Source organism: Salvelinus namaycush, chromosome 37 (assembly GCF_016432855.1).
Source record: "Salvelinus namaycush isolate Seneca chromosome 37, SaNama_1.0, whole genome shotgun sequence".
NCBI lineage: Eukaryota > Metazoa > Chordata > Actinopteri > Salmoniformes > Salmonidae > Salvelinus > Salvelinus namaycush.
In genome coordinates this window covers 28263295-28278962 of record NC_052343.1, presented here as the reverse complement: position 1 = coordinate 28278962, position 15668 = coordinate 28263295, and the positions used below count along the sequence as shown (strand labels likewise).

At 42.3% G+C, this 15668-nt stretch overlaps 2 protein-coding genes across 2 annotated transcripts; one reads left to right on the top strand and one right to left on the bottom strand.

The window, feature by feature from the left end:
- Positions 1–891: 891 nt before the first annotated feature.
- On the bottom strand, positions 892–1556 carry LOC120030954 (E-selectin-like). Its single transcript, XM_038976461.1, has 2 exons — positions 1523–1556; positions 892–1335 (listed from the first exon to the last, which is right to left on the bottom strand). The coding sequence occupies exons 1-2, from the start codon at positions 1554–1556 to the stop codon at positions 947–949; spliced, it is 423 nt and encodes a 140-aa protein (XP_038832389.1). The 3' UTR covers positions 892–946.
- Positions 1557–9812: 8256 nt separating this feature from the next.
- On the top strand, positions 9813–11674 carry LOC120030953 (uncharacterized protein K04H4.2-like). Its single transcript, XM_038976460.1, has 3 exons — positions 9813–9822; positions 9983–11236; positions 11351–11674. Exons 1-2 carry the CDS (start codon positions 9813–9815, stop codon positions 11116–11118), a joined length of 1146 nt encoding a protein of 381 aa, XP_038832388.1. The 3' UTR covers positions 11119–11236; positions 11351–11674.
- Positions 11675–15668: the final 3994 nt, after the last annotated feature.

The following is a 15668-nucleotide window of genomic DNA, read 5'->3' as shown; positions in this document are numbered from 1 at the left end:
CAGCAACCATCACTCCTGTGTTCCAATGGCACGTTGTGTTCGCTAATCCAAGTTTATAATTTTAAAAGGCAAATTGAAATTTTGCAATTATGTTAGCACAGCTGAAAACGGTTGTTCTGATTAAAGAAGCAATAAAACTGGCCTTCTTTAGACTAGTTGAGTATCTGGGGCATCAGTATTTGTGGGTTCGATTACAGAAACAAAGAACTTTCTTCTGAATCTCATCAGTCTATTCTTGTTCTGAGAAATTAAGGCTATTCAGGTGAGAAATTGCCAAGAAACTGAAGATCTCATACAATGCTGTGTACTCCCTTCACAGAACAGCGCAAACTGGCTCTAACCAGAATAAAAAGAGGAGTGGGAGGCCCCGGTGCACAACTGAGCAAGAGGACAAGTACATTAGAGTGTCTAGTTTGAGAAACAGACGCCTCACAAGTCCTCAACTGGCAGCTTCATTAAATAGTACCCGCAAAACACCAGTCTCAACGTCAACAGTGAAGAGGCGACTCTGGGATGCTGGCCTTCTAGGCAGAATTGCAAAGAAAAAGCCATATCTCAGACTGGCCAATAAAAAGAACACATTTAAATGTGCAAAAGAACACAGACACTGGAGAGAGGAACTCTGCCTAGAAGGCCGGCATCCCAGAGTCGCCTCTTAGCTAACACAACGTGCCATTGGAACACAGGAGTGATGGTTGCTGATAATGGGCCTCTGTACGCCTATGTAGATATTCCATAAAAAATCTTCCGTTTCCAGCGACAATAGTCATTTACAACATTAACAATGTCTACACTATATTTCTGATCAACTTGATGTTATTTTAATGGACAAAAATGTGCTTTCTTTCAAAAACAAGGACATTTCTAAGTGACCCCAAACTTTTGAACGGTAGTGTACATTTTTCACGTTGCACAAGAAACATACATAATACAAAAGTCGGCCGAATCAGGGATGTATCAACCCCTCACCACTGTCCCCAGAACATTTGTAGCAGATGAAGTTGAGCCTCTGGTTCTCCTCCAGACTAACCCATTGCTGCCTCCCGGTGGTCTCTACAGCCCCTGCAATCCCACAGTCCTGCTGGCTGTCTGAGCCGTGCCCGGGGGCCCAGTTCTGGTAGCAGCCTGCATCAGACCTGATCCAGAACCAGAAGTGGAATGAACAGGTGAAGCGCAGGCCGACCCAGACGTGGGATGAGGTGGCGTTGGCAGCCCTCTCTGTCACCCAGTACTGAAGCAGCTCTGTAGTGATGGAGACCAGGTCAACGTGGTGCTCTCTGCAGTAGCTCAGGGCCTCGTTCCACGTCATGTTCTCACGGATCAATATCAGGTTGTCTGAGAGAAATAAAGATAGTAAAGATAGATAACATGGAGCCCATTCAACAAAATGTAGATTTGTATGCATTTAGACCTCTGCTCTGTAATATAACATCTTTGAAACAACATAAAACCACTGCCAAACAAAAAAGAGACGGTTAGGCTTTCAACGTGTCAAAAATTGTGATATAATGATGAAAGTTACCTGGACTTACACCTTGACTGTTTTCATTTGGCATAACAGTGGAGATACTGACAGGCTCTGCAGTACTGTATGGAGCAGTCTCAACCACTGTGGTTATATGTAGGGCAGAAGTATGTTCAGTAGTCGCTTGTGTAATGCTGTGTTGCATTTCTGTGTCTGCAGGCTCAGTTGTTGATTGATGTGTTACATTCTCAGTAGTAAGATGTTTAGTAGTCGCCTCCTCAGTTGAAACACGCACTGTGGTATTGAATGTAGTTGGTGAAGACGTTGAGGAAATGTTTTGGACATTAGCAGTAGAAGCACTTGTAGGTGAGAAATCAGTAGTCACTTTCTCTGTAGTTGAGTGTTCAGTAGTTAACATTTCAGTTGAAGCATGTTCTGTTGTAGTTGGTGCTGACGATGAGATAATGCTTTGAAAATGTACAGTAGGTGCTCTTTCTGTATTTAGGTGTTTAGTAGTTAACTTTTCAGTTGAAACATGTTCTGTGGAAATTAATATAGTAGGTATAGACGATGAGGGACTGTTTTGGATAGGTACAGTAGTCAGTGGGTCAGAGGTTAGGTGTTCAGTAGTTAACTGTTCAGTTGAAACTTGCTTTGTGGTAGTGACTGTATCTGGTACAGACGATGAGGGACTGTTTTGAACAGGTACAGTAGTCAGTGGGTCAGAGGTTAGGTGTTCAGTAGTTAACTGTTCAGTTGAAACTTGCTTTGTGGTAGTGAATGTATCTGGTACAGACGATGAGGGAATGTTTTGAACAGGTACAGTAGTCGCTGGGTCAGAGGTTAGGTGTTCAGTAGTTAACTGTTCAGTTGAAACTTGCTTTGTGGTAGTGAATGTATCTGGTACAGACGATGAGGGACTGTTTTGAACAGGTACAGTAGTCAGTGGGTCAGAGGTTAGGTGTTCAGTAGTTAACTGTTCAGTTGAAACTTGCTTTGTGGTAGTGACTGTATCTGGTACAGACGATGAGGGAGTGTTTTGAACAGGTACAGTAGTCAGTGGGTCAGAGGTTAGGAGTCTGGTAGACAGCTGTCTAGTAGAAACATGCACTGTGGTATTGGATGTAGTTGGTTTTTGAGCAGGTACAGTAGTCGCTGGGTCAGAGGTTAGGTGTTCAGTAGTTAACTGTTCAGTTGAAACTTGCTTTGTGGTAGTGAATGTATCTGGTACAGACGATGAGGGACTGTTTTGAACAGGTACAGTAGTCGCTGGGTCAGAGGTTAGGTGTTCAGTAGTTAACTGTTCAGTTGAAACTTGCTTTGTGGTAGTGAATGTATCTGGTACAGACGATGAGGGACTGTTTTGAACAGGTACAGTAGTCGCTGGGTCAGAGGTTACGTGTTCAGTAGTTAACTGTTCAGTTGAAACTTGCTTTGTGGTAGTGAATGTATCTGGTACAGACGATGAGGGAGTGTTTCCAACAGGTACAGTAGTCAGTGGGTCAGAGGTTAGGTGTTCAGTAGTTAACCGTTCAGTTGAAACATGTTCTGTGGTATTGAATGTAGTTGGTACTGGTGTTGAGGGAGTGTTTCCAACAGGTGCAGTAGTCGCTGGGTCAGAGGTTAGGTGTTCAGTAGTTAACCGTTCAGTTGAAACATGTTCTGTGGTATTGAATGTAGTTGGTACTGGTGTTGAGGGAGTGTTTCCAACAGGTGCAGTAGTCGCTGGGTCAGAGGTTAGGTGTTCAGTAGTTAACTGTTCAGTTGAAACTTGGTCTGTGGTATTGAACGTAGTTGGTACTGGTGTTGAGGGACTGTTTTGGACAGGTACAGTAGTCAGTGGGTCAGAGGTTAGGTGTTCAGTAGAAACACTCACTGTGGTATTGAACGTAGTTGGTACTGGTGTTGAGGGGGTGTTTCCAACAGGTACAGTAGTTGCAGGTAAGTAAGCAGTAGTGGCTTGGTTAGCGGTTGAGCGTTCAGGAGTTGCCTCTTCAGTAGAAACATTCACTGTGGTATTGAATGTAGTTGGTACTGGTGTTGAGGGGGTGTTTTGAACAGGTACAGTTGTCAGTGGCTCAGATGTTAGGAGTCTGGTAGACAGCTGTTCAGTAGAAACATGCACTGTGATATTGAATGTAGTTGGTTTTTGAACAGGTACAGTAGTCGCTGGGTCAGAGGTTAGGTGTTCAGTAGTTAACAATTCAGTTGAAACATGTTCTGTGGTATTGAATGTAGTTGGTACTGGTGTTGAGGGGGTGTTTCCAACAGGTACAGTTGTTGCAGGTAAGTAAGCAGCAGTGGCTTGGTTAGCGGTTGAGCGTTCAGGAGTTGCCTCTTCAGTAGAAACATTCACTGTGGTATTGAATGTAGTTGGTACTGGTGTTGAGGGACTGTTTTGAACAGGTACAGTAGTCAGTGGGTCAGAGATTAGGTGTTCAGTAGTTAACTGTTCAGTTGAATAATGTTCTGTGGTATTGAATGTAGTTGGTACTGGTGTTGAGGGACTGTTTTGGACAGGGACAGTAGAAGCACTTGTAGTTAAGTAATCAGTAGTCACTTTCTCTCTAGTTGAGTATCCAGTAGTTAACATTTCAGTTGAAGCATGTTCTGTGGTAGTTGGTGCTGACGATGAGATAATGCTTTGAACAGGTACAGTAGTTTCATGTTCTGTAGTTACTTGTTTAGTAGTTAACTGTTCAGTAGAAACATGCACTGTGGTATTGGATGTAGTTGGTTTTTGAACAGGTACAGCAGTCGCTGGGTCAGAGGTTAGGTGTTCAGTAGTTAACTGTTCAGTTGAAACTTGCTTTGTGGTAGTGAATGTATCTGGTACAGACGATGAGGGACTGTTTTGAACAGGTACAGTAGTCAGTGGGTCAGAGGTTAGGTGTTGAGTAGTTAATTGTTCAGTTGAAACTTGCTTTGTGGTAGTGAATGTATCTGGTACAGACGATGAGGGACTGTTTTGAACAGGTACAGTAGTCGCTGGGTCAGAGGTTACGTGTTCAGTAGTTAATTGTTCAGTTGAAACTTGCTTTGTGGTAGTGAATATATCTGGTACAGACGATGAGGGACTGTTTTGAACAGGTACAGTAGTCGCTGGGTCAGAGGTTAGGTGTTCAGTAGTTAACTGTTCAGTTGAAACTTGCTTTGTGGTAGTGAATGTATCTGGTACAGACGATGAGGGACTGTTTTGAACAGGTACAGTAGTCAGTGGGTCAGAGGTTAGGTGTTCAGTAGTTAACTGTTCAGTTGAAACTTGCTTTGTGGTAGTGAATGTATCTGGTACAGACGATGAGGGACTGTTTTGAACAGGTACAGTAGTCGCTGGGTCAGAGGTTAGGTGTTCAGTAGTTAATTGTTCAGTTGAAACTTGCTTTGTGGTAGTGAATATATCTGGTACAGACGATGAGGGACTGTTTTGAACAGGTACAGTAGTCAGTGGGTCAGAGGTTAGGTGTTCAGTAGTTAACTGTTCAGTTGAAGCATGTTCTGTGGAAATTAATGTAGTTCGTACAGGCGTTAAGGTCCTGTCTTGAACAGGTACAGTAGTCAGTGGGTCAGAGGTTAGGAGTCTGGTAGACAGCTGTCTAGTAGAAACATACACTGTGATATTGGATGTAGTTGGTTTTTGAACAGGTGCAGTAGTCGCTGGGTCAGAGGTTACGTGTTCAGTAGTTAACTGTTCAGTTGAAACTTGCTTTGTGGTAGTGAATATATCTGGTACAGACGATGAGGGACTGTTTTGAACAGGTACAGTAGTCGCTGGGTCAGAGGTTAGGTGTTCAGTAGTTAACTGTTCAGTTGAAACTTGCTTTGTGGTAGTGAATGTATCTGGTACAGACGATGAGGGACTGTTTTGAACAGGTACAGTAGTCAGTGGGTCAGAGGTTAGGTGTTCAGTAGTTAACTGTTCAGTTGAAACTTGCACTGTGGTATTGAACGTAGTTGGTACTGGTGTTGAGGGGGTGTTTCCAACAGGTACAGTAGTCAGTGGGTCAGAGGTTAGGTGTTCAGTAGTTAACTGTTCAGTTGAAGCATGTTCTGTGGTATTGAATGTAGTTGGTACTGGTGTTGAGGGACTGTTTTGGACAGGGACAGTAGAAGCACTTGTAGTTAAGTAATCAGTAGTCACTTTCTCTCTAGTTGAGTATCCAGTAGTTAACATTTCAGTTGAAGCATGTTCTGTGGTAGTTGGTGCTGACGATGAGATAATGCTTTGAACAGGTACAGTAGTTTCATGTTCTGTAGTTACTTGTTTAGTAGTTAACTGTTCAGTAGAAACATGCACTGTGGTATTGGATGTAGTTGGTTTTTGAACAGGTACAGTAGTCAGTGGGTCAGAGGTTAGGTGTTCAGTAGTTAACTGTTCAGTTGAAACTTGCTTTGTGGTAGTGAATGTATCTGGTACAGACGATGAGGGACTGTTTTGAACAGGTACAGTAGTCGCTGGGTCAGAGGTTAGGTGTTCAGTAGTTAACTGTTCAGTTGAAACTTGCTTTGTGGTAGTGAATATATCTGGTACAGACGATGAGGGACTGTTTTGAACAGGTACAGTAGTCGCTGGGTCAGAGGTTAGGTGTTCAGTAGTTAACTGTTCAGTTGAAACTTGCTTTGTGGTAGTGAATTTATCTGGTACAGACGATGAGGGAGTGTTTTGAACAGGTACAGTAGTCGCTGGGTCAGAGGTTAGGTGTTCAGTAGTTAACTGTTCAGTTGAAACTTGCTTTGTGGTAGTTAATATATCTGGTACAGACGATGAGGGACTGTTTTGAACAGGTACAGTAGTCGCTGGGTCAGAGGTTAGGTGTTCAGTAGTTAACTGTTCAGTTGAAACTTGCTTTGTGGTATTGAATGTATCTGGTACAGATGATGAGGGACTGTTTTGAACAGGTACAGTAGTCAGTGGGTCAGAGGTTAGGTGTTCAGTAGTTAACCGTTCAGTTGAAACATGTTCTGTGGTATTGAATGTAGTTGGTACTGGTGTTGAGGGAGTGTTTCCAACAGGTGCAGTAGTCGCTGGGTCAGAGGTTAGGTGTTCAGTAGTTAACCGTTCAGTTGAAACATGTTCTGTGGTATTGAATGTAGTTGGTACTGGTGTTGAGGGAGTGTTTCCAACAGGTGCAGTAGTCGCTGGGTCAGAGGTTAGGTGTTCAGTAGTTAACTGTTCAGTTGAAACTTGGTCTGTGGTATTGAACGTAGTTGGTACTGGTGTTGAGGGACTGTTTTGGACAGGTACAGTAGTCAGTGGGTCAGAGGTTAGGTGTTCAGTAGAAACACTCACTGTGGTATTGAACGTAGTTGGTACTGGTGTTGAGGGGGTGTTTCCAACAGGTACAGTAGTTGCAGGTAAGTAAGCAGTAGTGGCTTGGTTAGCGGTTGAGCGTTCAGGAGTTGCCTCTTCAGTAGAAACATTCACTGTGGTATTGAATGTAGTTGGTACTGGTGTTGAGGGGGTGTTTTGAACAGGTACAGTTGTCAGTGGCTCAGATGTTAGGAGTCTGGTAGACAGCTGTTCAGTTGAAACATGTTCTGTGGTATTGAATGTAGTTGGTACTGGTGTTGAGGGACTGTTTTGAACAGGTACAGTAGTCAGTGGGTCAGAGATTAGGTGTTCAGTAGTTAACTGTTCAGTTGAATAATGTTCTGTGGTATTGAATGTAGTTGGTACTGGTGTTGAGGGACTGTTTTGGACAGGGACAGTAGAAGCACTTGTAGTTAAGTAATCAGTAGTCACTTTCTCTCTAGTTGAGTATCCAGTAGTTAACATTTCAGTTGAAGCATGTTCTGTGGTAGTTGGTGCTGACGATGAGATAATGCTTTGAACAGGTACAGTAGTTTCATGTTCTGTAGTTACTTGTTTAGTAGTTAACTGTTCAGTAGAAACATGCACTGTGGTATTGGATGTAGTTGGTTTTTGAACAGGTACAGTAGTCGCTGGGTCAGAGGTTAGGTGTTCAGTAGTTAACTGTTCAGTTGAAACTTGCTTTGTGGTAGTGAATGTATCTGGTACAGACGATGAGGGACTGTTTTGAACAGGTACAGTAGTCAGTGGGTCAGAGGTTAGGTGTTGAGTAGTTAATTGTTCAGTTGAAACTTGCTTTGTGGTAGTGAATGTATCTGGTACAGACGATGAGGGACTGTTTTGAACAGGTACAGTAGTCAGTGGGTCAGAGGTTAGGTGTTCAGTAGTTAATTGTTCAGTTGAAACTTGCTTTGTGGTAGTGAATATATCTGGTACAGACGATGAGGGACTGTTTTGAACAGGTACAGTAGTCAGTGGGTCAGAGGTTAGGTGTTCAGTAGTTAACTGTTCAGTTGAAGCATGTTCTGTGGAAATTAATGTAGTTCGTACAGGCGTTAAGGTCCTGTCTTGAACAGGTACAGTAGTCAGTGGGTCAGAGGTTAGGAGTCTGGTAGACAGCTGTCTAGTAGAAACATACACTGTGATATTGGATGTAGTTGGTTTTTGAACAGGTGCAGTAGTCGCTGGGTCAGAGGTTACGTGTTCAGTAGTTAACTGTTCAGTTGAAACTTGCTTTGTGGTAGTGAATATATCTGGTACAGACGATGAGGGACTGTTTTGAACAGGTACAGTAGTCGCTGGGTCAGAGGTTAGGTGTTCAGTAGTTAACTGTTCAGTTGAAACTTGCTTTGTGGTAGTGAATGTATCTGGTACAGACGATGAGGGACTGTTTTGAACAGGTACAGTAGTCAGTGGGTCAGAGGTTACGTGTTCAGTAGTTAACTGTTCAGTTGAAACTTGCTTTGTGGTAGTGAATTTATCTGGTACAGACGATGAGGGACTGTTTTGAACAGGTACAGTAGTCAGTGGGTCAGAGGTTACGTGTTCAGTAGTTAACTGTTCAGTTGAAACTTGCTTTGTGGTATTGAATGTATCTGGTACAGATGATGAGGGACTGTTTTGAACAGGTACAGTAGTCAGTTGGTCAGAGGTTACGTGTTCAGTAGTTAACTGTTCAGTTGAAACATGCACTGTGGTATTGAACGTAGTTGGTACTGGTGTTGAGGGAGTGTTTCCAACAGGTACAGTTGTTGCAGGTAAGTAAGCAGCAGTGGCTTGGTTAGCGGTTGAGCGTTCAGGAGTTGCCTCTTCAGTAGAAACATTCACTGTGGTATGGAACGTAGTTGGTACTGGTGTTGAGGGAGTGTTTCCAACAGGTACAGTAGTCAGTGGGTCAGAGGTTAGGTGTTCAGTAGTTAACAGTTCAGTTGAAACATGTTCTGTGGTATTGAATGTAGTTGGTACTGGTGTTGAGGGACTGTTTTGGATAGGGACAGTAGTCAGTGGGTCAGAGGTTAGGTGTTCAGTAGTTAACTGTTCAGTTGAAGCATGTTCTGTGGTATTGAATGTAGTTGGTACTGGTGTTGAGGGACTGTTTTGGACAGGGACAGTAGAAGCACTTGTAGTTAAGTAACCAGTAGTCACTTTCTCTCTAGTTGAGTATCCAGTAGTTAACATTTCAGTTGAAGCATGTTCTGTGGTAGTTGGTGCTGACGATGAGATAATGCTTTGAACAGGTACAGTAGTTTCATGTTCTGTAGTTACTTGTTTAGTAGTTAACTGTTCAGTAGAAACATGCACTGTGGTATTGGATGTAGTTGGTTTTTGAACAGGTACAGTAGTCGCTGGGTCAGAGGTTACGTGTTCAGTAGTTAACTGTTCAGTTGAAACTTGCTTTGTGGTAGTGAATGTATCTGGTACAGACGATGAGGGACTGTTTTGAACAGGTACAGTAGTCAGTGGGTCAGAGGTTAGGTGTTCAGTAGTTAACTGTTCAGTTGAAACTTGCTTTGTGGTAGTGAATATATCTGGTACAGACGATGAGGGACTGTTTTGAACAGGTACAGTAGTCAGTGGGTCAGAGGTTAGGTGTTCAGTAGTTAACTGTTCAGTTGAAACTTGTTCTGTGGAAATTAATGTAGTTGGTACAGGCGTTAAGGTCCTGTCTTGAACAGGTACAGTAGTCAGTGGGTCAGAGGTTAGGAGTCTGGTAGACAGCTGTCTAGTAGAAACATGTTCTGTGGTATTGAATGTAGTTGGTTTTTGAACAGGTACAGTAGTCGCTGGGTCAGAGGTTACGTGTTCAGTAGTTAACTGTTCAGTTGAAACTTGCTTTGTGGTAGTGAATGTAGTTGGTACTGGTGTTGAGGGGGTGTTTCCAACAGGTACAGTAGTCAGTGGGTCAGATGTTAGGAGTCTGGTAGACAGCTGTCCAGTTGAAACTTGCTTTGTGGTAGTGAATGTAGTTGGTTTTTGAACAGGTACAGTAGTCGCTGGGTCAGAGGTTAGGTGTTCAGTAGTTAACTGTTCAGTTGAAACATGTTCTGTGGTAGTGAATGTAGTTGGTACTGGTGTTGAGGGAGTGTTTCCAACAGGTACAGTAGTCAGTGGGTCAGATGTTAGGAGTCTGGTAGACAGCTGTCCAGTTGAAACATGTTCTGTGGTATTGAATGTAGTTGGTACTGGTGTTGAGGGACTGTTTTGAACAGGTACAGTAGTCAGTGGGTCAGATGTTAGGAGTCTGGTAGACAGCTGTCCAGTTGAAACATGTTCTGTGGTATTGAATGTAGTTGGTACTGGTGTTGAGGGAGTGTTTCCAACAGGTACAGTAGTCAGTGGGTCAGATGTTAGGAGTCTGGTAGACAGCTGTCCAGTTGAAACATGTTCTGTGGTAGTGAATGTAGTTGGTACTGGTGTTGAGGGAGTGTTTCCAACAGGTACAGTAGTCAGTGGGTCAGATGTTAGGAGTCTGGTAGACAGCTGTCCAGTTGAAACATGTTCTGTGGTAGTGAATGTAGTTGGTACTGGTGTTGAGGGAGTGTTTCCAACAGGTACAGTAGTCAGTGGGTCAGAGGTTAGGAGTCTGGTAGACAGCTGTCCAGTTGAAACATGTTCTGTGGTAGTGAATGTAGTTGGTACTGGTGTTGAGGGAGTGTTTCCAACAGGTACAGTAGTCAGTGGGTCAGAGATTAGGAGTCTGGTAGACAGCTGTCCAGTTGAAACATGTTCTGTGGTAGTGAATGTAGTTGGTACTGGTGTTGAGGGAGTGTTTCCAACAGGTACAGTAGTCAGTGGGTCAGAGGTTAGGAGTCTGGTAGACAGCTGTCCAGTTGAAACATGTTCTGTGGTAGTGAATGTAGTTGGTACTGGTGTTGAGGGAGTGTTTCCAACAGGTACAGTAGTCAGTGGGTCAGATGTTAGGAGTCTGGTAGACAGCTGTCCAGTTGAAACATGTTCTGTGGTAGTGAATGTAGTTGGTACTGGTGTTGAGGGAGTGTTTCCAACAGGTACAGTAGTCAGTGGGTCAGAGATTAGGAGTCTGGTAGACAGCTGTCCAGTTGAAACATGTTCTGTGGTAGTGAATGTAGTTGGTACTGGTGTTGAGGGGGTGTTTCCAACAGGTACAGTAGTCAGTGGGTCAGATGTTACGTGTTCAGTAGTTAACTGTTCAGTTGAAACATGTTCTGTGGTAGTGAATGTAGTTGGTACTGGTGTTGAGGGAGTGTTTCCAACAGGTACAGTAGTCGCTGGGTCAGAGGTTAGGTGTTCAGTAGTTAACTGTCCAGTTGAAACATGTTCTGTGGTAGTGAATGTAGTTGGTACTGGTGTTGAGGGACTGTTTTGAACAGGTACAGTAGTCAGTGGGTCAGATGTTAGGTGTTCAGTAGTTAACTGTTCAGTTGAAACATGTTCTGTGGTAGTGAATGTAGTTGGTACTGGTGTTGAGGGACTGTTTTGAACAGGTACAGTAGTCAGTGGGTCAGATGTTAGGTGTTCAGTAGTTAACTGTTCAGTTGAAACATGTTCTGTGGTAGTGAATGTAGTTGGTACTGGTGTTGAGGGACTGTTTTGAACAGGTAAGCCTACAGTAGTTGCTTGGTCAGAGGTTGGTAAAAGATCTGAAATAATATGCTGGATCTGCACAAAATGGGTAGGTGTTAGCTTAGGTGTTACTTCATCTGTAGCTGACTGTTCAGCAGTGGCAAGCACAGTAGCTGTGGGAGCAGTTGTTTGTGGCACAGTATGTGTGGTTGTAGGTGGCATCTGGGTAGTTGGTCGCTTCATTTCTGTAAGGAATATATACAAATAAATTAGAAACAAGGGTCAAATGTATTTCATTTATAACAAACACATTAAATCATGTTTACATACTGCTTTACTCATCTCATATGTATATACTGTATTCTATTCTACTGGATTTTAGTCTATGCCACTCTGACATGGCTCATCCTAATATTTCTATATTCCTTAATTCCATTATTTTACTTTTAGGTTTGTGTGTATTGTGTGTATTGTTATGCATTGTTAGATATTACTGCACTGTTGGAGCTAGAAACACAAGCATTTCGCTACACCTGCAATAACGTCTGCATGTGACCAATACAATTTGATTTGATTTGATTTGGTATCTTAATTGTTTTCTCTGTTTCTATTTGTTTTCTTAAAAGTTGCTACCGGTCAAAATTTGAATCCCACCTAACAAAAATGTACCAAACTCACCACCATGGCAGACAAACCACGAACTGATGTTGCACCACTGGTCATTCCACTTCTTATCGTTGAGTATAACAGAAGTACAGTTCTGGTCCCCTCTGAAGTTGTTAGGCTGATTGGTCTTCCAGAAGCGGTATGAGGAGTTGCTCCCATCTGACCACTTCCATGGGTCTTTAAAGAGACCAATCCACATGCTCTGGGACAGTGACATGTTCTGGACGTGATGGTTTTCCTCTCTGGACCGTATGCTGGCCAGGTCTGTGTACGTACCCCGGCAGTGGTCTTGAGCCTCTCTCCAAGTCTTGCTGTCATCAATGAAGATGTGACTGTTACTAGCGTTTTTCCCTGTCAGAGGATAGAAAATACACATAACATTTGCATGGAACATTGTAGATATAGCGGGGTGCAGGTTTGAGCATTGCCCACACAAAATATCATTATGCTCACGCAATCACCCAATTGATTATACCCAAGTCATGTTTAACGGTTGAAATTGCAGTAAGCAAGCTTTAAAACAGGCAAAAAATGTCTGACTGCCCATCCAGACATATCATCCTAAAATCGGCCCTGGTTTGTATCTGATATGGGGTTGAAATTGCTATAAATAGAATAGACTTAGAAGTACTCACCATCAAAGCAAACAAAAGCTCTTTTAATTTGGCAGTTATCCTCAAACCACTGTCCGTTTGGATCCATTGCAGCACAGCTATCTTGAGTATTGTTTTGCTTCAGCTCTGCTGCCCTCCAGTTGAAAAACTCAATCTTTCTCTGATCTGGCAATGACCAGTGCCACTCAAATTCATCTCCAAACTCCAGTCCTACCCAGACACTGGCTGTCCAATTCGGTACCAATTGTACAAGTCTATCCAGATCCCCTGAGTTGTAGATGGTTGCCAAGTCAGTGTACATGTCTCTACAGTAAGTCTGGGCTTGGCTATAATTCATTTGAAGGCTAACATAGTGATACTGAGGAGGGGAGATACTGAGAGTCAGGTAACACAGTCCTGTAAAATACAAGCAAAAACCATTAGAGAGCAAGTTAATAATATCTCCTTGCTGCATGCATAGATTTCACACACACATCCTATTAATATCACAGAATATCAACGTATAATACACATCATGTTGCTTTTCATGAACAGAGAGAACTATGAAAGGATCCTGAAAAATGGCGTAACAGACGATCAGGATTGTATTTTATGTATGAGGTACTCCCAACACTTACATCTCTTTCTAAAGGATTTATATTTTAATGCCTTATTCAATGATGCCTAAATTATCACAATGACTCCAACAAATAACTTTGATGTTATTGAAAGCACTGAAGAATACATACCTGAGACGGACAGGAGACCCAACAGTGCAGGGCTCCTCATCATGACTGTAGCTTTTCAGTAGTCTTCAGAATTGGTTGTCAAACTGAAATCGTTGTAACTGTCCATTACTAACGTTCAGATCTAACCAAAACATACAAGCTGTGTTCTAGTCTAGTACAAAATCCTCTGAAATGGAGGCAACTGACACTCGTTGTAACTTAGTTGACTGACCTATTAAGACTCCCTAGTAGTAGGTGTCTAAGAATGTGACCGGTCTTGTTTATAAAGAAAACACATGTTTAGGTTCACCCTTGTTGTAATGTTCCCTGACAAGGTAGTGCATCAGGTTTAGCTCTGTCACTCTTATACATAGAGCCCACATGACGAGGCTGTGACGGGTGGCAAGAAAGACATGTCAGTCAAGAACACGGAAGTGTGTCACCAAAAACCACATGATAATTGACAAAATGTACATAATCACATTGTGAACCTGTTGAGATACACTGATAATGGAAAAGTCATTGCTAGACCTATTCACCGACAGATAAAAAGCAATTGTCCCAGAACGGTCCAAAATAGAATGCTAGTTGACAGTCCAAGTCATTAGTAAGGTGTTAGGAATGAGGTTGAGCAATTCAGGTTACACTGTATGAAGATACCTTCCCAAACAGGTAACAATATACTGTAGTTACTGTCTTTTGCTGGTCTGACAAATGAGCGTGAAACAAAATGATTCATCAAGTTAGCGACAGAATTGTTCACTCAAGGGCATGACTAGTGATAAGCAGACCTATTGTTCCCCTTTAAAGAACAAGGAAGTTTAACTCTGCTTGATGCAAAAGACTAGGAGCCCGCACTGTACAGCACCAGTCAAAAGTTTGGACAACTCATTCAAGGGTTTTTCTTTATTTTTACAATTTTCTACATTGTAGAATAATAGTGAAGACATCAAAACTATTAAATAACACATATAGAATCATGTAGTAACCAAAAAAGTGTTAAACATATCAAAATATATGTTATATTTGAGATTCTTCAAAGTAGCCACAGTTTGCCTTGATGAAAGCTTTGCACACTCTTGGCATTCTCTCAACCAGCTTCACCTGGAATGCTTTCCAACAGTCTGGAAGGAGTTCCCACATATGCTGAGCACTTGTTGGCTGCTTTTCCTTCACTCTGCGGTCCAACTCATCCCAAACCATCTCAACCTTCTTGATCAAATATCCCTTGCACAGCCTGAAGGTGTGTTGGGTCATTGTCCTGTTGAAAAACACAAACTAGGTGGGATGGCGTATCGCTGCAGAATGCTGTGGTAGCGATGCTGGTTAAGTGTGCCTTGAATTCTAAATAAATCACTGACAGTGTCAACAGCAAAGCACCTCCACACCATCACACCTCCTCCTCCATGCTTCACGGTGGGAACCACACACGCAGAGATCATCCATTCACCTACTCTGCGTATCACAAAGACAAGGCGGTTGGAACCAAAAATCTCAAATTTGGACTCACCAGACCAAAGGACAGATTTCCACCGGTCTAATGTCCATTGCTCATGTTTCTTGGTCCAAGCAAGTCTCTTCTTATTATTGGTGTCCTTTGGTAGTGGTTTCTTTGCAGCAAGTCAACCATTAAAGCCTAATTCACGCAGTCTCCTCTGAACAGTTGATGTTGAGATGTGTGTTACTTGAACTCTGTGAAGAATTTATTTGGGCTGCATTTTCTGAAGCTGGTAACTCTAATGAACTCTGGGTATTTCTTTCCTGTGGTGGTCCTCATGAGAGCCAGTTTCATCATAGTGCTTGATGGTTTTTGCGACTGCACTGTCAAAGTTCTTTAAATTTTCTGCATTGACTGACCTTCATGTTCTTGCCATAATATGGACTTGGTCTTATACCAAATAGGGCTATCTTCTGTATACCATCCCTAACTTGTCACAACACAACTGATTGGCTCAAACGCATTAAGAAGGAAAGAAAAGCATTCAAGGTGACTACCTCATGAAGCTGGTTGAGAGAATTCAAAAGAGTGTGCAGAGCTGTCATCAAGGCAAAGGGTGGATACTTTGAATCTCAAATATAAAACATATATTAATTTGTTTAACTCTTTTTTGGTTATTACATGATTCCATATGTATTATTTCATACTTGGATGTCTTCACTATTATTCTACAATGTAGAAAATAGTAAAAAATAAAGAAAAACCCTGGAATGAGTAGGTGTGTTCAAACTTTTGACTGGTGCTGTATGTGAGAATGATTCCCATGTTACATGTCTCAAATTTAAAATCTAAATCAGAATTAATAAAGCACACAACCACCAGGAAAAAATGAGCAAATAAAGGAGAAAATAGAAGACTTAACTGTACC